The sequence below is a fragment of the Ictidomys tridecemlineatus genome, chromosome 1 (assembly GCF_052094955.1).
Source record: "Ictidomys tridecemlineatus isolate mIctTri1 chromosome 1, mIctTri1.hap1, whole genome shotgun sequence".
Classification (NCBI taxonomy): domain Eukaryota; kingdom Metazoa; phylum Chordata; class Mammalia; order Rodentia; family Sciuridae; genus Ictidomys; species Ictidomys tridecemlineatus.
The window spans coordinates 245,521,350-245,543,386 of NC_135477.1; the positions used below are offsets into that span (position 1 = coordinate 245,521,350).

General features: G+C 40.8%; 1 protein-coding gene across 6 annotated transcripts in view; it reads left to right on the top strand.

The window, feature by feature from the left end:
* Egflam (EGF like, fibronectin type III and laminin G domains) overlaps positions 1–22,037 on the top strand; it is a 175,011-nt gene that overhangs the window by 75,222 nt on the left and 77,752 nt on the right. For all 6 annotated transcript variants that reach the window (XM_021726568.3, XM_078017762.1, XM_078017765.1 and 3 more), the window contains 3 exons: positions 288–405; positions 1,457–1,592; positions 20,485–20,651. In XM_021726568.3, coding sequence (XP_021582243.2) covers positions 288–405; positions 1,457–1,592; positions 20,485–20,651 — 421 coding nt within the window. The remainder of the gene's footprint in view (positions 1–287; positions 406–1,456; positions 1,593–20,484; positions 20,652–22,037) is intronic.

Consider the following 22,037-nt stretch of genomic DNA (forward strand, 5'->3'; position numbering starts at 1 on the left):
AGCAGCCTCTTATCTGATCAAAGAGTTCGAATATTGACAGCAACATTTGATGATGTCAGTGAGCCCTGGTATTAGTGCAGTGTATTGATTCCATAAAGGTAACCCTTCAGTCTTGGGAACATTATGGTGTTTTCCTTTTAGCAAATTTTAAAACTAGGCCAATTCTAGACAAAGCAAAGTTCTAAGCATTTTCCCAGAAACCTCAAGATGTAAACCTTATGGAAACTATAGGGTTTGCCCAAAAGGAATTCTGACCTTTGGCACCTTTCTTGTTCGATTATTGACAGGAAGAAGTGATTGGAGATTTGAAACCAGGAACTGAATATCGAGTGAGCGTAGCAGCTTACAGCCAGACTGGAAAAGGGCGGCTCAGCCCCCCTCAGCACGTTACCACGTTGTCCCAAGGTAAAGCAGGTTCAAATTCATTCATAACAGGAATGTGTTGGGCTGCTAGTCATTCGTGCCTTCCTTCAGCAAATCCAATAGGGACTCTCTGTGGGCCCGACACTCTGATGGGCTCTGGGAATTCAGCAGTGCCCCCAACACCAGCACAGACCTCTTAGAACTCAGTGGGGTGAATCTACCTAATGAGTGTGTCCTCACAGGCTGTGAGAACAACACAGGGATGAGAGGAGGGATCCATGAAAAGACGATGGCTAAATGGAGAACTGCTGGGCTGATAGGAAACAAGGAGGAGAGGAAGGGAAGTGAGAGAGACTTATGTATAGGCAAAGAGAATCCAAACAATGGCCACTCAGGTGGCACTGAGGTGGATACTGGGGTACAAAAGCAGGTTGATTGCACTCACTGCTCAGAAGGTGCTCTTGGTAGGGAGAAGGAAATGGTAGCAGGTGGCACCAATGCTTCCCCAGCCAGAGTTACAGAAGTGCTTACGTAGGAAGGTGGGAAAACTCTTCAGGACCCAGGCAATACATGAGAGGTATGAAAAGCTGGAACCCACCATGACCTGGAGGGGAGGATCACCTTTACACAAGAGGAAGGCATTTCCCAAATGCCCTTCCATTGCTTTGTGTCTTCTTATCAGCAGAGGAAACACACACACACACACACACACACACCACATGAATTGGAAAGTAATTTGCAGTAATGGTAAGCATTGAGTTTTCCTGAAGATAAATATCAACTCCAAAATGCAAACAGAGATGACAGTCCATCAGGAGGTGGAAGTACATACCCCGCATGTCCTTGGGTCAGCAGAACCTAATATGGTCAGCTTTCTATCCAGATGTGCTGGGAAGAGAAAGGAAGATCAGCTCTCATGACTCAGACCTTATGTGCTGAGCACAGTTGTGATTTGTCAGTGTGTGTTTGTTTTGGATTTTGAGGTTGTTGTGACCAGAGATGTTTTGGTCCTGGGAAGCACATTTTTTTAAAAAAATGTATCCAACCTCTCTAGAGCTGATACAATCAGCCTCGTGTTTGTTGTCCTGCCTAGATTCCTGCCGGCCTCCGGCGGCACCCCAGCAGCCACGTGCCCTTGTGGTTTCTGATTCGGAGGTGGCCCTATCTTGGAAACCTGGACAGAGTGAAGGACGCTCCCCTATTCAGTACTATTCCGTGGAATTCATCAGGTAAGTCTGTGTGGTATCTCTAGACCTCAGCTGCTCTGAGAGTGATGTAAGGGTACCAGGAAGGGTGGTCATCTGTAAGTCTTCACTACATGGACATTGTGAGAGCACACAGGCTTGGAAGGGCATACTTACGTTCTGACCAGTGCCTATGTCCACACTGCTCTGGTGAGGGGTCATCTGGTCAACCTGTCCCCACTCACCTATCTCTTCTCTATTTCCCTTCCTCAGTCAGACAGAGTTCTGAGCTCTGAAAACTCTCGGGGCACCATTACCAACTAGCCTGCCTGCATTTCAAGCTTGAAACTAGCCCTTCTGGTTTTGAAACATATCTTTGAAGTAAATATTTGATGATGACTTTTCTCGGGGGAGGGGGAAAGCTCTTCAGAAACAAATACAATGCATGGTTTCCTCTGCACCCATATTGCCGTGGGGCAAGTTTCTTGGTTTGATTTCAGCTTTTTTTTTTCCTATAGTCTACTTCTGCAGTTATTTTTATTCAGCTTGTTAGAGGGAAGATGAGTGATTAAAAGTTAGAATTAAAAGTTCCTTAGTCATAAAAACATTCTCAGTGCAGCTATGTAATTGTATGGAAGGAAGAGAGAAAGGGAGAAAGGAAGGAAGAATTAACAGTCTAGGGTCTTTCCTCTGAACTCTGGTTGCAGTTTGATGTTGAACTGAAGCAGTGGCTGATCAATGGGTCTGAAAACAACGTGTGTGGAGTTTGCATTCTTTGCATTAAAGATGATGGAGCTCACAGGAGGCTTGCTGCTTTATGGATTCATAAAGAGACTGGTGCAGCACCTCATTCCTAAGGCTCTCTGAAGCTGGGAGGAAGGATCCTGCCCTAATCTGATTAGCTATGCTTCCTTTTCTTGACCTCCTAGCCCATTTCTTGGTGGTGAAAAACAGACATTGTTTTTTCTTTTTTTTTTCAGAGAAGTGTTATACCAAGTCTCTTGAATGCTTGAATATGGAGCTTGTTTCAGACAGGACTTGATGAATTTTAAGTGGCAGAAACTTGAAAGGAGAAGATGGAACAATAATGTACTGGCTCCTCCTGACTATAAAGTCCAGTGGCAGATATAAAATCAGGGGACTCTAGAGTTGGGTCACCTCACCAGTCTGTGTCCATCTCTCTGCTTTATTGATTTGTTTTCAGGCAGGCTTTTCCAATAGGTGGCAAGAAAGCCATCAGACACACAAAACTAGTCTAGTTCACTACTGAAAAGAAAGTGGCTATTTATCCATGCACCAGCAAAAAAATCCTGACGTTCATTCTAATCTGTCAGCCTTAGGTCCCATTCCATTCTCTGAGCCAACCACTGTGGTCAGGATGGGAAGAATCCACAGATTGACCAAACACTGATTTTACTGTAAATATGGCATAAACCTAAAGTTTATTGATTGAGTATTCAAGAAGGTTGAATCCTCAAAGGAAATTGTGGTGCAGTTTCTGGAATTGGGGCAAATAACACTAGGAATTAGTAAAAGAAAGAAAGTCAGTAAAGAAGGAAAGAAAGAAAGATGTCCATTTCAAAGCCCAAACCAGGGCTGATCCTTAAGGACAATCCACAAGTCTGCTTTTGATCTAATTTGGCAAGCAAAGCCAAGAATATGCCTAGAACAGGGAAGATTCTAATCTGGTTTCCAATACTAGTTAAATATGCAACATTGAAAGTTTTTCATCCATAAAACTTGGAGCAAAACCTAACATTTATAATTTAGTTACACAAGTAAATTAGACAACACCAACAGAACAAATTGTAATCCATTAAAATTTAGAAAAATGCTAAGTGTTTTAATCATAGCCTGGCAATTCATCTGAGTAACCCCAATAAAGATGATACTTATCACTTAGTATTAATTTTGCACTCAAACATCTATTTTAAAACTTGCTCTATGTTTGGTACATTGATACAAGGTAGAAATGGCAGTTACCTAACCTTGCTCGTACATGGGAGAGTAGATCAAAGAGTCTTTGGCTTCAGAACCAGAAGAACTGGGAGAGAGTGTTGTGATCCTCCACTCTCCAAGACACATGGTCCTGGGGAAGTCACTTTCCCTCCTGAGCCTCAAAGCCTCTTTGTGGTGCCCTCCGAAGAAAGGGTGAAGCAAGAATGTAGTTGCAAATAGTTAATTTGGAAGCGAAAATGATAGAATGTGGAGAAAGAGACAGCAAAAGAGGACAGATAAGGGCTTGTTACTAAAGTCATTGTTCCAGGTAGCGAGGCCTTCACTGGGTCTTCTTTGCACTGAGATCTCTCTGGAGAATTCCTCTCAGATTTGCCATAAAAAGACAAGCAACATTTGCCCACTGACTTCTGTTGTTTGAGGGTTGCACCAGGAGGTAAAGCCTTTCCATACTTGTAGGCCATGTTGGGATCTGAATCACCGAACATGATCCTGGGATACAAGGAGGCGTGACATAGGCCAGCAGGTGCTTGAGGGTGGACACGGGCTGATGGAGGAGAGTCTGAGATCTCACAAAACTGTTCACACCCCAACTGCTGCTGAAATCAGAAATGGGGTGTGGGGAGTGATAAGGGACCCACGGGCATCAACTAGGAACTCCTATCTGCAAAACATGGGCAATAACTTCTTCCTGTCTCTAGCGTGTAACGATTAGGAGGATCAAGTGAAGTCACATATGAGAAAGAGATTGGAGGCATCACGAACCTGCAAGAGTGTAAGGCGTGTGGGAGTGTTATAGATCTGTACTTAATAATTACAGTTCCCTCCAACAAAAATACATTTGAACATTCAGAACTACTCCTAACATCTGAGGAGCTCAAGGCTCAAACTCTTGTCCATATCTTTATGTCATTCTTACGAACTGTTAATTCTTTGACGTCTATTTGCCTTAACAAAATACCTTCACAGTGTTCTGGAAGCTAACTCCAAATTTGGAATTCTTGGATTCTTCAGTGTTCCAGATGGAGAAAGCCCGGTCCTGGTTATAGCTCCTGTACTAGGAATTCTGTTTCTATTTTTTTTTTTTCAGCACACATCGATTCAATCAAGTTATTGTATCTCAGGACCTCCATTTTCTCATCTACAATATCAGGCAAATTCAACTCTTTTGTAGTAATTACTCATAGGCTTTGTAAAGATTTTACACTGTAGACACTCTATACCTGTCTGTTTCCTTCCTACCAAACCCTCATTTCCCTTTTACAAAAGAGAAAACTAAGACTTAATTGCTTAACTTTCTTTACTATAGTGAAATAGCTGGTAAGGGACAGAATTAAAAGTAGAACTGAATTTTCCAGACCTCAGCCCAGTGTTCTATTTAATGAAGCCCCTGGGTAACTTGGTGTCTGTGACCCTCCTTCAGAGACCAAAGCAGGGACTCAGCCTGCTCAGAGCCTGGCTGGAGGAGGGAGCGGGAAGCCCCTTCAATCTCTGTCTGCGGTTGTTTCTGAAAGAAGCCTTCAGAGCTTGTTGCAGCATTTAATGTTGGGCTGCAAAATAAATCCATTTGTAGACATCTCAGGGATTATCCCATACAGGTAAGCGCCTGAGGATTCGTGTTTGGAGACAGCTTTCCTGGCTGTCAATCAGAAACTGCTGTTGGTGTGTGCCATGGTCTGAATGCTTGTGCTTTCAGAGGCAGGGCCTTTGTGGGTGATTAGACCACAAGGGCAGGGCCCTGAGGAATGGGATTAGTGCACTCATCCGGAGGCCTGAGAGAGCTCCCTACTCCTTCCACCATGTGAGACACTGAAAAATTGCCAGCTATGAACCAGAATGCAGGCCTCACCAGAAAATGAATCTGCTAGCACACGTTCTTGAACTTCTCAGCCCCCAGAACTGGAAGACATATCTGTTAGCTATAAGTTACTATGTTCATGGTACAGTCATCTCTTGATATCCAAGGAGATATGTACATAATACAATATAAGTGCTTAGTAAACAGCTGCTGTACTACATCGTTTAGGGACTGGTGACATGGAAAAATTCCATACATGTTCAGTATAAGTATTTTTTTCCCAAATATTATAGATCCTCATTAGTTGAATTCATTGACTTGGAATCAACTGATATACAAGACTGACTACTATACTTTTATTTTCTTTCCTTCTTTTTTTTTTTTTTATCAGGCTGGGGATAAAACCCAGGTCCTCATGTATGCTAGACAAGTGCTCTACCACCGAGATATGCCACCATCTCTGATTGTATTTTTTTTTTAATACCAGTTCAAATGGACTACAAAAGTCTTTAGTTATTCTTTTTTTCCCTAGAAAAGTGCATGTCATGTTTCATGATGAGTTCCTTTGCCTGTATATCTCCTGTGTACAGAAGCACATGTAATAGATCTCTGTGTGAGACAAAAATTTCTTGTTGCACTTAAGATGCAGGCCTTTTGCAAACAAGTCTAGGAAATTGTAGAAACTGGTTTATCCTCAGAGGTTATCCTCTGATTTCAACATCCTAATGGGAAATTCTACCTAAGTTTAGTCACTAGAAAATCAGGCATCAGTCTTCTCTCTGGCTTGGTGGCACTTATACATCAGTTTGCTCTTCTTACTTGCCATTCACTGGGGATAAGCAATATTAAAGGTATTGCTACAGGATATTCTAACAAAAGTTTTAAAAATAGTTAACTGACTAATAAAAGATGAACCTGAGAAATAACACTAGATCATAATCTGGGGGTTCGGTTCTTTATTTGCTAGTTATTATGACGTTTCAGATAGACTTTGTTTATGATGATCACTTGAATCATGGCCCTAGGACTAAGCAAGTTTTTGCTCCTCACCCAGCTTCTACCTCCCCCAAGACAGGACACCTCTGGCATGAACACCCAGGAATTATGTTCTCAGCAACTGCATCAGAGAGTATCATGGTCTTTGGATCAGGCAGGATGAACACTTTTAAATGGGCACAATCTTCACAGTCTCCCTCAAAATTGGATTGGGAATGATTCATTAGATTCCCCGTTAACTGCAAATTTTTAGTTTTTTGAACGGTAGAAAAAAAGATATGATCAGGCAAATTGTAAGCAAGGCTGCAGGCTGTAACATATTTTGCAATGTTTTTAAAACATTCAGCTGCTTTTTTTCAAACAGAAAAGTCATGCATTTGAAGAGAAGGAGAATATTTCTTTACTCACGTGATATTGAAAATTTCTTTGTGGGCAGCAAAGTCCCATGTTTATTAAAATAAGAATCAAGCATAAATATAGCTACCTATGTTTCAAAATATTTTGACTATAAATATCTGAGAAATCTGCCTTCTTCTGCTTAAGAATTTCCCCAGGGTAAGTGCCTTTCTCATAAGCAAAAAATATATATATACCGTGGTGGCAATGAAAGCAAAGGGCCTGGAAAAATGTTCCTCGTCACTGATGCTCCAGTTAGGGTGCTGTGCCCCACATATGCTATCAATCAGGGCAATTAGAGGTGAGAAATAGTTTTCATTTGACTTAGCTACAATTTTTTTCTGTAAGTGGCACATGACCGGTTAAAAATGCTCCAGAGCTTTGCACTGTCAACTACTGGAAAGAGCAGACTAAAACTTTCAGTGAGTGTTTTCAATTAAAAGTTCATTGCTAGCTTATTTGGGTACATGTGAAACTTCAAAATATTTCTGTGTATGTTTTAGGAAAACAAGATAAGAAATGTTGATCTTTAAATCTCACCCCAGAAAGTTCCACTAATAAATGAGAAGGAGTAATGTTTACCCTCTTCTCCTTTTCACATCTTTCTGCCTAAATAATTGCCTTGCAATTGCCTTTCCTAATAAGACTTGCAAACTTTACTTTCATGTAGGTCTATTTCCTGGCTGATTGCAATGCCTACATATTGATTTCACCTGAAAATCTCAAGGTCATACAGCCTGGGTGATTATCACAAATTTATATTTTTGTCAAAAGTCATTCACCTTTCTATGCCATCATAAACTTCTTTTTTAATCTGCAAGTAACAAATTCAATTGGTTACCTCACAGGAAGCAACCCTGCAAAGGCTGTTAGTTTGGGATTCTGGAATGAAACTGAAAGGATGTCCCTTGAATAATTTTAAGAGAAATCCAATATGATCTGTCTTGTGGTCAAGGTCAAAAGGTCTGAAAGGAGTCTCAATCACCACTCAGGTGTACATTTGTTCAAATGTGGAATCGCAAGAGAGATCGCAAAACTGAACTCCAATCCTGGCAAAGTTACTTGATTTCAATCCTCACTTTCCTTGAGTGTAAAATAAGACTGGACTTTGTGACATCTAAAATCCCGTGACTCTGATGATCTATCATAGTGACATAGGTGAGGCAGTATAGACTGGTGCTTTGACACACATGCCCTCACCATTTTAATCTGTATGCTCTTTTAGTGGGTTATTTAACTTTTCTATGCCTCAGACAGCAGAATAGAAAAAAATAATTTACTTTCCTCATAGGGTTGCTGTGAATGCAAATGCTTACAACACTGGTTGTGTGGTAATGCACAGAGTGTTCTATCCATGCAGACCATCCCTGTTAAGGCTTTCATGATGGATCTTTTCTGCTTTCTCTTACAGGCATGTTTGTCCCTGACTGTAGTCTTTATGCTTAGGCCCTGTGCAAGGATAGCTCTTCTAACCTCTTTCCTTAGTTAGTTTTGGTTCATCCTGTCAAGACTCCTCCATAAGCATCCCAGGAAGGCTTGCTTGATTACCTTCTTCCTCTCCTAGATTAGGTTGGGCATACCTACAGCATTTGCATGCACGCTCAGCACATCTGTAGTTAATTACTTGTTCAAGCTCTGTCTTCCTACTGGAACATGAGGGTAGCCTCAGACTTGTTCCCCTTTATAGAATACAACACCTGGCACTCAGCAAATTTATCACATGTCAAATGGATTCTGGCAAACATTTGTACCCAGGCATTTATGGGATTGCATGCAGAGAATACCAACAGTTAGCTGGAACCTTGAGTGAGCTGCTTCACCCTCTGGCTTTCCTCAGCTGTAAAATACAGATGTTGACAGTGGCCACCTCAGAAAGGACATGATAATGAAAAAGATGTTTGCAAAGCACCTAGAAGAGTGGCTCATGGAGGATATTTTAATGTTGGTTTTTCTACCCTGATTTCACATGGAAATGTATTGCTGCACTGGCAGCTATAGGTTTTTAAGTAAATAATTGAAAAAGCATTAGTCATAAGTGGTTAAATGAATCCTTTATCACTGATGTCAGAGACCACAATAGTAACCAACATCCTCTCTCACCAACTGCAGAAATAGAAGCCAGATAATACCCAACACATACACATCTGCACATACACACCTTACCGATGGTCACTGTCATACCTACCCCCACCGAAAATTCTTTATTGTTATTGTTTTCTCATCATAGAAAGGATATCAGTGTGTGGCAAATGTTCAAATAACCTAAATATATATGATTAACTTGAAAATTCCCCCCTGTGATTTTATTTCACATGGAATGCAAACTTGTTTCAGAGCTCTTAAAAGTAAGTGAACTGCCAACTTTCTTCATAGAATTTACTACAATATACAGCAATAATTAGGCAAGTGACTGCAATATATAAGAGTAACATAGCCCTGCATTGATTTTCTTGCACCCAAAAGTTAGGATTAAAAATATTTAAAGAATTATTCTCTCTCTCTCTCTCTCTCTCTCTCTCTCTCTCTCTCTCTCTCTCTCTCTCACACACACACACACACACACACACACACACACAATCACAATGCCAGTGATGGAACCCAGTGCTTCCTGTATGCTAAGCAGGTGTACTCTGTCACTGAGCTACATCCCTAGTCCTAAAGGATTCTTTATATGCAGTTAGTTAATTTGGAGAAAATGAGGGAATGTGGAAAATGTTCCTGCTTTCTTTTCAAGCAAGTGTTTAGGAAGTTATGCAGTTTAGGTATCAGTCTTCCTTCCCACCATGAACAGAATTAGAAATAAGCAAGAACAGGCTTGATTGAAAGTCAACTGAGGTTTCATGTTAACAAGTGGTGCTTCATGAAGACAAGAATTCCCTTTTCTTACCTTTAGTTTCAAACCTTAAGTCTCAGAAGAGACTTCCTGACTGGTGGCTGGTCCCAGAAATTCTGGTAGCCATCAAGTTGCTTTGCTCAAATTCTCATGGAAGGGGTCTCCTGAATGCTTTTTGCAGAAGTTTGACCCACAGTTCTACAAATTGATTCTTTAAAGCTTCAATCCCTCCTACTATGAGCATTCTTAATATAATTCTTGCTCAGATTGAAGGAAGTTGACACAAATTGAATTCTTGTGCAGCAGCTTTGGGAGCCATTTATAAACTGCAAATGAAAAGTGTGCTTTCCTATTGCTCTACCTGGGACAAATTGCCAGTTGAGTTTATTATTATCCTGTTCTATCCATCTGTTTGTCATTTGGTTGGGTTAAACCAACACATAAATAAAGAAAGAGGCTGAAAGCTGAAGGTCAAATAATAGATTTTTTTTTATGTGACTACTTAGTGGTTTTGTACTTCTCTGCAATTCATTTCTGTGTAGAGCAAATCCTGCATAAAACCAGTCTGTAAAATCGACAGACAATTGTAGGCTCCTAGCGTGAGAGTCTCTCTCACCCCTGTCCTGTTTGCCCTGGATAATCTATGGGATCATGTCTCTTTTCTTAAAGCAGAGTGCTTAATCTGCAGTCTGTAGCTCCCCAAAGGCTCCCTGGATGGAATTCAAGGGGTTCCTGCACTTAGCTGAAAAATAATTATTCTTAGTTTCAGCAACTGAAACTTAGCATTTTCTTCATGAATCAATGCAGACAACAAACCACAGTGGTATTAGCACTGCCTGTGATTTTTGTCACCATTAGAATGATAGGTCTTTTCTTCTCCCATTACAATTGCTGTGCATGTGTCAAAGTACCAGTTATGTTTGTCACTACCTTGAAATTATCACAGTGATTTAAATTCATTGCTGGATTTTATTATTTAATGTGTTCATGAATAAGCATATATATGATTATATCATAATTTTTATATTTTTATAATTGTGTTCAGGATAATTAGTTTCCTTGTGATCTTATTTTTTATTTTATGCATATAAACATTTTTATTTTATGCATAGGAAAACATTCATAGACTTCATCAGACTGTCGCAGTGGCACATGAAGGTTAAAGACTGTTGTTTTAGGTCAGGAGTTGGCAAACTTTTTCTCAGAGGATGAGATAGTAAATATTTTGTACTCGTCACCTGTATGAACTGTCTCAAATACTCTGCCATTGTAGCAGAAAGGCTTCCATAGACAATACCTAAACAATTGTGTGTGCTTGTGTTCCAATAAAATGTGACAAACATTGGCAGCTGGCTAAAATCTGCAACACTTGCTGTAGGGCGTCACGTTATTTCTAAGACTGAGTTCTGAAGATATTTGAATTCAGTTCAACCAACATTTATTAGATATCCACTGTGAGCATATTTTCATACAAACTTGTATGTGTTGAGTATCTTATATATGAAGATCACATACAAGAGATTCAAGCATGAATAAGCTATAGCCCCAGCCTTTGGACTGTCTACAGGGGATGCAGGTGAGCCCAGTCTAACGTAGTGAGTGTAGCAGGCAGGGCTGGGGGCAAGGGTCTGGGGGAACACATTTGATATCTGAATCTGTTTTTAATTTTTAAAAATCGTATATGACACGTACAAGTGTACATATTTGAAGGCTTCTTACAGTAGCTAAGAGGGACACATCAGAGATAACTCAGCTGAGGAGGAGGGGGGAAGCATCCTAAAAGGTATCTGTTAGAGGAAGCCCAGTAAGCAATGGCTTGGAGGCAAGAAAGAAGTGTTCTTGGAACAGCCTGGAGCTGTTTGTGGTGAGAAATGGGTAAGCAAGGGTCAGACTAAGGAAGGCATCATAAAAGAGCTTGTGTATATCCCAAAGGATATTAGGAGCTATGAAAAGCTTTGAGCAAGAAAGGAATTATAGGTAACTGTAATTTTGGAAGATCACGCAATCATCTCAGGGAACAGATAGGTGAATAAGACAAAGTCTAAATGCTTAATGAGCTCAGAGCCTAGTCCGGAGGACAGAAATACAAAATGACATTAGCAGATGATATAATCAGTGTAACAGTAGAATCAGGTTCAAGGTGTGGGATAGCTCACAGGACAGTCTTATTAATTCTGTTCATGAGATGATGCTTAGAAAGGAATAATATAAGAGAAAATACTTAGGAGAGAATACAAGGTCCTTCAGAAGCCATTTAATTGTGGAATGATAGGTTTGATGCTGAAAGAGGCCACACATATCTGGTTATACTATAATTAAGCTGCCACCCCTCTCAAGCCAGCAGTGTGACCCCCACTGTCACAACCCTTCTGCAGGTCCTGCTATATCCCCTGGAGGACAGTTTTTTTCCTTCTCCTACAAATTCCAATCTCAATAGTATTTTCCAAGTAGGATTTAACTGCTTCAAGCCCAGTTTCTTAGTTAGTGTCTGTAACATGTTTGAGCTTCACTTTTCACTCCAGCTTGAAGAACAAGGGTTCCTTAAGCTGTGGATGATAATTCATTAAATGAAAGGTGAAGGGAATCCTGGCCAATTGTTTTTCAGAAGTGAAATAGAATGGGACTGAAAAGAAAATATCAGAGGGCATTTTTACAAGGTAAAACAAGAATTTGTAAAACGTGTGTGTGTGTGTGTGTGTGTGTGTGTGTGTGTGATATTCACTGGATCACATGTGCATTGTATGTCTTTCTGAGGATCATGCAAAAACATGGAAAAACATTAACCCATGTGGACCAAAGTCGGAGACACTGAACTAATTCTAACCTCTTGCACTGCTCAGGACTTCCTATTGTCCTTCATCCTCCCTGATCCCTGATCCATGGCTGACAACCCCTGCTTTTTTTTTTTTTTCTTCCTTTTGGTGAAGGATTTATTCGAGCATGAAGAATAGAAACAGAACTCATGCAGGGGCAGAGGGGGCCGGATAGCAGGATTCCCCAGTACCAGCTTTGACGCACAGCTCATCCTCCCAAGGCAGCTGCCTTCATTGTTGACCATTCCTAACTACCATCAAACATTTTCCCATGTATGGGCGGCCATCACCTTATCTGTAAGGAACTACCAAGTTCCTAGTCCAATATGGAAAAGCGGGTGTCCACCCCATCCTCATTTGTCACACAGCCGGTCTCCTATCTAAAGACACTACCCTGAGCTGACTGTGTCTTCTCCACTCGGCCACCTTGGGAACTCTTCCTCAAAAGAAGTTGGATCTACAGTAGAGAGAAGGGAACTGGAGGAGGGAGGAGGGAAGGGGAGGGGGAGGGGGAAGTACTGGGGACTGAGCAAATTATCTGCCATGTTTTTATGATTATGCCCAAATGAACCCTAATGTTATGTATAACTTAAAGGAACTGATAAAAAAGAAAAGATGGATCCAGCACATCTCCACACATCTCTAGCATATCTACTTAACAGAGAAAACTCCTTGTGCCCAGCTATGGGCTGGGCCTTTCCAACAGCAGCTGGTACACAGTGAGACGGTGGCCACTTCTAAAGTTCAGATTTATGCCCCTCCCACTGGAGATTTTTGCCACATCAGGTTTTCTGTGCCTTAGACCTATGGGATCGACTTTTTAAAAACTAGCATAAGATTTATCAATATCCTACTAAACTTCATCAGGACTGAATTTACCCTGGTGTTTCTATATACCGAGAAAATTTTAAATTTTTACTCTGTGACACCTCTTATTTCAGGAAGGCGTGTTTCCCAGACAACTATTCCCCCCAATTCTTTTGATTGTAACTAAATACAACTGATTGTGACTTCTGAGTTTAGACCACTAAGATTATTCTTTTAAGTTCTTAAGTTTTCCATCAGTCTTCCCCTTAAAGGTGAGGGGGCAGAACTGAGCCTTCTTTACTGCCTGGAGGGCTTTTGTATTGTTTTGCTTTGTTTGTTTTTCCTACCCAGTTTCTCTTCTTAACCACTTGCATTGTTCTTGGACAAATCCTTCCCCCATTCTCATTTGCCTGTTTAGCCATTGAGCCTCTCTGAGACCTGGGGGTAGTCCACGCAGGCTACTAATGTAGAAACCCAGTCAAACAGTCTTCATTACACATTTTTCAATATTCATTTAGTGTAGCAGCATCTATTATATCTAGAAAGTATAATTAGCCTTTCTCCTTTTCTCATAAGACTTTTAGTAAGGTCTCTTAAGGTGCTTTGGAATGCAATGTTTTTGGACGTGATTCCATCCTGTAAAGGACCTTGAAGAACGACAACAGGGCATGGGAGCTTGCACACAAGCTCCTGTGTCTTGGGCATAAGTAAGTATATATCTTTATCTTCATCCACTTACTTATCTCAGAAGTCCTCACCTGATATTGTTAGGATTATCAGTGAGAGTTATTTTTTTTTTGCCAGTTAAAATCAAAACTCACATTTTAAAAAAAACGATACCTAATAACTGAACACTCTTTTAAGATAAACTCTATGTGTGAACATCAATTCGCCACTCTCCTAATGGAAGGCTAAGGACTTTTCTTTGAATGTGAGCCCACTGAGTACAGTGTCCCACTGATATTCTTGCACAAACCACACCTGAAAGTCTCACTTACACTTCTTCGGGTGAACCAAAAACGTAGTCACTTACAAAATCCTTGCAAAATCCTTATGGAATCTTATGATCTTTCCCCCAATCTTTTACAATGGTCTAGCTTTTACCTAGTTTAAAGGCATTTTTTAGTGGTCCCACTTATCAAGCCTTTCAAAGACACTTAACATAGCTATCATTCATTCCTTTTTGTACTCACATTTCACCAATTTATATAGTATTAAGTTAAAATAACAATTGTAACAACAAAAAGGACATAAATAGGCATGGGAATAAACACAGTTGACTTTTTTTTTTTTGTTAAGACTAATTTCTTTTTTATTGGTTCTTTTTAGTTATACGTAAGTAGGATTCATTCTGACATAATTGTAAGAACATGGGATCTAACTTGTTTAATTCAGTCCCCAGTGATTCCCCTTCCCTTCCTTCCTCCCTCCCCCTTTTCCCTCTCCTCTACTGATCTTTCTGCTATTTATTTATAGTTTTCTTTTAAAAATTAGTGTCTTATGGACATACATCCTGGTGAGACTTACTGTGGTTTACTCATATGTGTATGTAGGTAATTTAGGTCAGATTCATTCCACTGTCTTTCCCTGTTCCATCGTACCTCCCTTCCCTTCATCTACTCCATTATCTTTCTTCTATTTTTTAATCCCTGCCTCCTTACTTTGGATTAGCTTCCATATATCAGAGAAAACATTAAGGGGGGACTGGCTTATTTTACTTAGCATAATAGTCTCCAGTTCCATCCATTTACCAGCAAATGTCACAAAGTCATTCTTTTTTTATGACTGAGTAATACTCTGTTGCATATATATATATATATATATATATATATATATATATATATATATATAATTTTCTTTATCCATTTATCTATTGATGGGCATCTAGGCTGGTTCCATAGCTTGGCTATTGTGAATTGTGCTGCTATAAACATTGATATCATTGCCCTATGCTGATTTTAAATCTTCTGGATATATAACAAGGAGTGGATAGCTGGGTCGTGTGGTGGTTCCATTCTTAGTTTTTGGAGGAATCTCCATACTGCTTTCCAGAGTGGTTACACTAATTTGCAGTTCCACCAGTAATATATGAGTGTTCCTTTTCCCCACATCCTTACCAACACCTATTGTTACTTGTATTCTTGATAATTACCATTCTGACTGGAATGAGATGAAATCTCAATGTGGTTTTAATTTGCATTTCTCTAATTGCTAGTGATGTTGAACATTTTTTCATGTATTTGTTGATCATTTGTATTTCTTCTTTTAGAAAACTAAATAAATATTTAAAAATTCTCTCTCTCTCTCTTAAATAAATAAATATAAGGATGAAGGTTTCATAGCTCAGGGGTTAGAGCAGTGTCTTGTAAAATATAAATTTTTTTAAAAAGAAGTGTCTTTTTAGTTGACTATTGATGAGCCAGTTGCTCAACTGGTGAGAACAAATGAGGATCATTGGTCAACTTGGGAATTTGATTAGTAGATGTTAATAAGGAAAGCCTTGACCATGTGTGTTTGTAAAGAAGTGCCTTGGGGCTGGGGATGTGGCTCAAATGGTAAGGCGCTTGCCTGGCATGCGCGGGGCGCTGGGTTCCATCCTCAGCACCACATAAAAATAAAATAAAGATGTTGTGTCTACTGAAAACTGAAAAGTAAATATTAAAAAAAATCTCTCTCTCTCTCTCTCTCTCTCTCTCTCTCTCTCTCTCTCTCTCTTAAAAAAAAAAGAAGTGCCTTACTTATTTACCTACTAATGGCTAATGTTTTTATATGCCAAACCTATCTTTGGTATGGATTAAATGGTCTTTCATAGCAGCACCTGTATTATTTTCTCTCTTTGGTTATCCCATTTGATAATTTACATGGTTAATGCTTAGTGTATTTGTGTCATATGCAGCTGGTGTCGCTCTGGTCTCTTCTCCACCCAAGAAGTTATCCAAATCCAAATACATTCAAACTTGAACTTAAGTTCAAGTTATGGACCAATATACACTTTCCTCAGCATTTCAGTTCTTGAAAAATACTGTATTGCACTGCTTCCTAGTGGTTCTTAGACGTTTTATTCCTGCACTGATCCTTAGATGTATTATTTCCCCAATCGGATTGTTAACTCCTTTAGCCTGGACTGTGTTTATGCATTCTAGGAGCACCCCTTAGAATATAACTTCTATGATGGATGCATGCTTGACGATCATTAATCGTTTGCCAGCTGACTAGTTCAAGGCAGCCACTTGCTGAATTTGATAGTTCAAAGAAAAATAATTGTTTACTAAATCTGAGATTGGCAATGGGAAAAGTATCAAAACCAAAACAAAACTTAAAAAACAAAAGAAAAAGAAAAGGAATGAAACAGAAAAAATATTCCACCCAGTGGTTCTGTGACTTTGGGTAAATAATTTCCCTTTTGTATCCATATGAGTAGAATGAACACTATACTAGACCACTGGCTCTTAAAATTTGGGGAATCCTGATTATCTTTGAAAATCTGATAAAAGCTAAGGAGTCTCTCCTTAGAAAAATGAAGAAAGTGCTCACATTTAAAATCTTGCATATAATTTCTGCAAATTCTCAGACACTTGGACCAAAGAATCTGGAAGATTCCACCTAGTCCTGATAGTCAGGATGGATTCTGAGGTGGCCAGTGATAGGTGCTTCTTCCTGCCAAAATGAACCAGCGAGTGGCTTGATTAGGAATTGAGTAACTGGGCATTGAGCAGCCACCGCTGACCACACAATAGATGCCCTACCCAGTCTCCCCTGCCCAACCACCTCCAAAGGCCGGCCATTGCTCTCCTGAAGTGTGGAATGCCATATCCAGCCCTACCCCACTTCTTGGACAAGTGCTTGAAACGCAAGTCCTGCTGGCCACCGTCCACCTTTACCTGGGATGGCAGCACCTCTCTGTCAACTTCCTCCTTGTCTGGCCTTTTCATTGTTAGGGAAAGTGTTGCTATGGTGATTTGGTTGGAAACTTTTGCAGTTAGGGTAAAATGATTTTCTTGAGTCAGGGAAGATAAAACTATTGTTGAGGATGACTTAAGACAATACTTTTGCCTGGTTATCTCTTTCTCAACTCACCTCTGCCCTTTTATACCTCCAGAGACTCTAAAAACATTCAAATGGAAAACATGACAAGATCCCAGGCAAAATGTTAAAGGTTTCCAACTGGTATTTAATCTGCATGAGCCTCCCTCTCACTCTATAAAATGAAATTAAACGTTAATGATTTCAATCTCTTATTCATCCAACATAGATTTTTCTCTCTCTACATTAAATGAACAACAAATACAAAATAATCCTTGTCTTCTTTCTTTTGCTATCACTTTTACATGAGGATGCCATAGGTGTTTACAGGTAGCGCTGGGTAAACAACAGCATACTCTGAGGACAGATCTGAGTTATTTCCTCTATAACGATCACAAGGAAAGCTTTGCAAAGGAGAGCAGGAGAATTTTATCTAAAGAGCTCATCTTTTTGGACTCTCTTTCAGGTATCCCCTGTGGTGTTCCTCTGTGAAGTGATTTTGTTCTAATTTGAGTCTATAAATGTGTTTCCTTTGACTCACTGCGGTTTTCTCTTTGATGATAAAATTAGTTTACATGAGAAGCCCATCTTTGGGGAAAGAGTAAGGGGAGGAAGAAGTCAGCCCTCTTTCTCCAGGGGGCATGGCCTGTGCTCTGTGAAATTTGCTTTTCTAAGCATGAAAATTCTTAAGAGGTTCAGCCCTGCAAACCTCTCCTCCGCACAGTGAGCTGAGGAAGCATCTGGAGACTGGGATTTGAGTGATTCCTACCAATGAAATACTAGGCAGACACATATTAAAGAAATCTGTGCTTCATACCATAAGACCCAGCTATACCACTCCTGGGTGTTTATCCTAAAGAATTAAAGCCATCATGCTATACTGACACATGCTTGCCCATATTTATAGTAGCACAGTTCATAATAGCCAAACTACGGAACCAGTGTAGGTGCCCATCAATGAATGAATAAATAAAGAAAATATGGTATATATGCACAATGGAGTTTTATTTGGCCATAAAAATGGAACTATGGCATTTGCAGGAAAATAGATGGAACCTTGAAACATTTAGGTCAAGCAAAATAAGCCCAATTCAGAAGGTCAAGGGTCATGTGCTTTCTCTCATATGCAAAAGCTAGAGAGGAAAAAAGGAAAAGAAAAGTGTGTGTGTGTTGGGGATTGGGGTACGGATCTCATGAAAATCAAAGAAAGATCAGTAGAATGGATGAAAGGGATTGGGGAAGGAAAAGGGGAAATACTGGGGAATGATATTGGCCAAATTATATTGTTATATAACTATAATGCACCAATGAAAAATGTGGGAAGGGAAATCTGTGGTTCATTCAGACCTTTCTTTTTAGCATAATGAGTCTCGATTTCCTTGCCTGGTAAGTTGTTCATCAAGGACAATGTCAACCTTTTTTTGCTTCCTGCCTTCCTCTAAATACATGTGTTTAGTGGTAGGACATCCTAAAGGGACATTGCCAGGGAACAAGTGGAAGGAGGGAGAGTAGCCCTTACTCACCATCACTGCAGTTTTTATCTTATGCCAAGGATCTTCTCAATCTAACTTCATCTCAGGAACCAAGCCAGCCCACCATTTCTCAGCATATGACCTTGAGCCAGTTACTTACCTGTTCAGTGCCTTGGTTTCCTCCTCTGTATTTAAGACAACAACAGCAAATGGGTAGAGTGCTCACTCTTCCTATCTGCTGCATAGGGCAGCTGGGGGAGTAAATGAGTATTAGAACAGTGCTTTGAAAGCACTTCAAAGAGATAGCTCTTATCAGCTATTGACACAAACCCTCCAGTTAGGCCATTCATTCTCACTGACCCCCTTCACACACTGATCTTCCCAGCTTTTATCTTGCTGTTCTTATCACCCACAACCCTCTTTCTTCTCTTCAGAAGGGACATTCATACAGAGCACAGCTGTCCAACTGAGATGCAGTATAAGTCTATTTGAAAATTTATATTTTCTTATTGGGCCATTAAAAAAGATAACAAAAAACAAGTGAAATTAATCTTAATAAACTATTTTAACCCATTGTGTCATTTAATCATGTGTCCATTATGAAAAGTTATCAATGAGATATTTTACATTCTTTTTTATTTTTTCATCAAAATCTATTATACAAGCCAGCACAGTGCACATGTCTATAATCCCAGAAGCTTGGGAGGCTGAGGCAGAAGGATTGCAAGTTCAAGGCCAGCCTCAGCAACTTAGTGAGGAGACCCTGTCTCAAAATAAACAAAAAAGGCCTGGGGATGTAGCTCAGGGGTAAAACACCCCTGGGTTCAATCCCCGATACCTAAATAAATAAAATCTGTTGTACATTTTGTGTTTAGCATGCACCTCAATTCAGCCTAGCCACATTTCAAGTGCTGACTGGCCACATGGGTTAGTGGTACCATGTGACTACATCCAAGGCCAGAGTGAGCAGGCAGCTGTGTGATACCAGCTCTGTAAGTGGGCAAGACCTTAGATGATGGCTGGCACAGGCTGAGAGTTTACAGAGGGATGTCAGGCACCACACTGACGGTGTGTATCTCATTTCATGTCTACCACGGTCCTCTTAGGTAGGGACCTTCATCATTCCCCATTTTATAGGAGAAATGGAGTCCTCGAGAAGTCTCAGCTGGTTAAGTAATAGAGCTGGGGTTTGAACGTGGCTCTGTTTGACTCCAGAGCATATACTCTCACCCTCGGCCTGTTGCCTACCAGACGGGAGCTGAAATGGAGATCTGCCTTCTCTGCGGGACACTCACGAGGACATGTGAACATTCCGAGATGGGGGCACAGATGTATAAGTTGTTCAGAGTAAGAATGTCCACGAGCAGATTTGTCTTGGGTTTTCCCGTAGCAATTTGTGCGGTCACCCTGTAAACCTCATATTTGTTTATTTGTGAACAGATTGTGAATAAATGGAATCTGCACTCTCCTGACCTCTGGGGATGGGGCTGCCAAGGGAAGGCTTGTTTATGAAACATCTGGAAAGCAGAGTCCTTGAAAATGAACTCTCCCGTGTGGGGGTCTTTTCACTGCAGTCCAGACTGTCGAGCACGAGCGGCTGGTCTCTACACCGTGCTGATTCTTGGCCCTGAATACGATGTCCTTGCTTTTATTGGCAGGAACTTCCAGTTGATGACCCATGATTTAAAATCGGGACCCCTTTCAGATAAGATATGTTAACTCATGTTTATGAGTGTCACTTCTGGAGTTCAAATGCTGTTATTTTACACACCCGCCAGCTCCCCTTCCTGATGGTATTTCTGAACAATTTCTTTCTTCTTCTTTTTTTTTTAATTAAAAAAAGGCCAGATTTTGACAACAATTGGACCTTAATCGAAGAGCAGATCCAGATGGACTCCATGGTCATCAAGGGCCTTGATCCAGATACCAACTACCAGTTTGCCGTGAGGGCCGTGAATCCCCATGGCCCCAGCCCACGCAGCTGGCCCAGTGACACCATCCGAACCCTTGGTGAGTACCATGGCCCTCCAGGTACCATGTGTAGCTGCACTGCTGCTAGAGTTGCCTCCCGAGGACTCGCTTGCTGGGGGCTTCTTCGTGTCCTGAAGAAGGACAGCCTGGGTTGGGCTGGCCTCAGGCTTCCTCCTAGAGTTCCCAGCCCTTTGGAGACTGAAGTCACAGGCTAAGTCTATGACCAGGAGGTCAGTGGGAGATTTATTTTTGCATCATCCTTAGGGAGTTTGAGGCCAGTTTTCTTTTACAACCAAAGAATGGGACAAAATGGTGTGTAGTCTCTCTGCCCCCTTTTCATCTTTTGAGAACATGAGTTCATCTTAGAACCATAGGGGGAAAATCTCAAGCCCTCAGATGCTTCAGGATCAGTGTTCACCTGCAAATCAAGGTTGACCTCTCTGAATGACGTTCATCACTGAAGTTACTGGAGTGATAACATGTCACCCTGGCGCCTCATCGATGGTGTAGGTTCTTATGGTGCCTCCCTGGGGAACTGGAGGAAGCTTGGGCCAGTGTTTATCAAGTCAACCGAGGATCTTCTTAAAAGTCAGATTCTGTCTGTTCTGGAGTTCCTGCAGGTGACGTCAAGAGCCATACTCTCACCAAGCCCAGCCCATAGGCTGTGGGGAGATTTCAGAACTGAAATTCTCACTGGCACTTTTTTTTGTTCGAAGAGCCCTGTTATTACTCCAGGTCCTCTTTACCCAAGAAAGGAACTCTTGGAAAAGATGTCTCCCTCTCTACACTGGTAGTTGGCCTTCCGTCGTCCCACACAAAACCCTGATGAGTGGCTTGGAATAAGCTCCTTCCCTGTCCTTACAAAACACCAGCACAGATGACTTCCAAGGCCAGTACTACTGGTCGGTCTGAAAACAGCCCCTACCTTATAAGCTTGAATGCTAGGTGGGATTGTGTGGGTATATGATGAGGTCACACTTCCAAACACACACACACACACACACACACACACACACACACACACACTCTGATTAACTACAATCAGTTGACAATCGTTCCCCTCTTCTTCAGGATTCAGAAACTAAAACTCCCTAGGCATATGCCATGGGATGAACGAAGCCCCTTCTTTCTAGAAGAAATGTTGACCACTCTGCTTCAATGGCCTGCCTTCTTAGATTTTTGCTAGATGAGATCTATTCTATCATCTTTGATTGAATTTTGTGATGTATGGCCAAAAATCAGGGTCATAGGAGTTAGGGGCTGACTGTATTTTGAAAACCTTGGTTTGTCTTTTCCTATTGCGATTTGAATTGGCACTCTGAGCTGTGCCCAACTATGTTAGTCAGCGTTTTGTTGCTGTGAACAAACTATCTGACAAGGGCAACTTAGAAGAGGAAAGGTTTCTTTGGGCTCACAAGTTTCCGA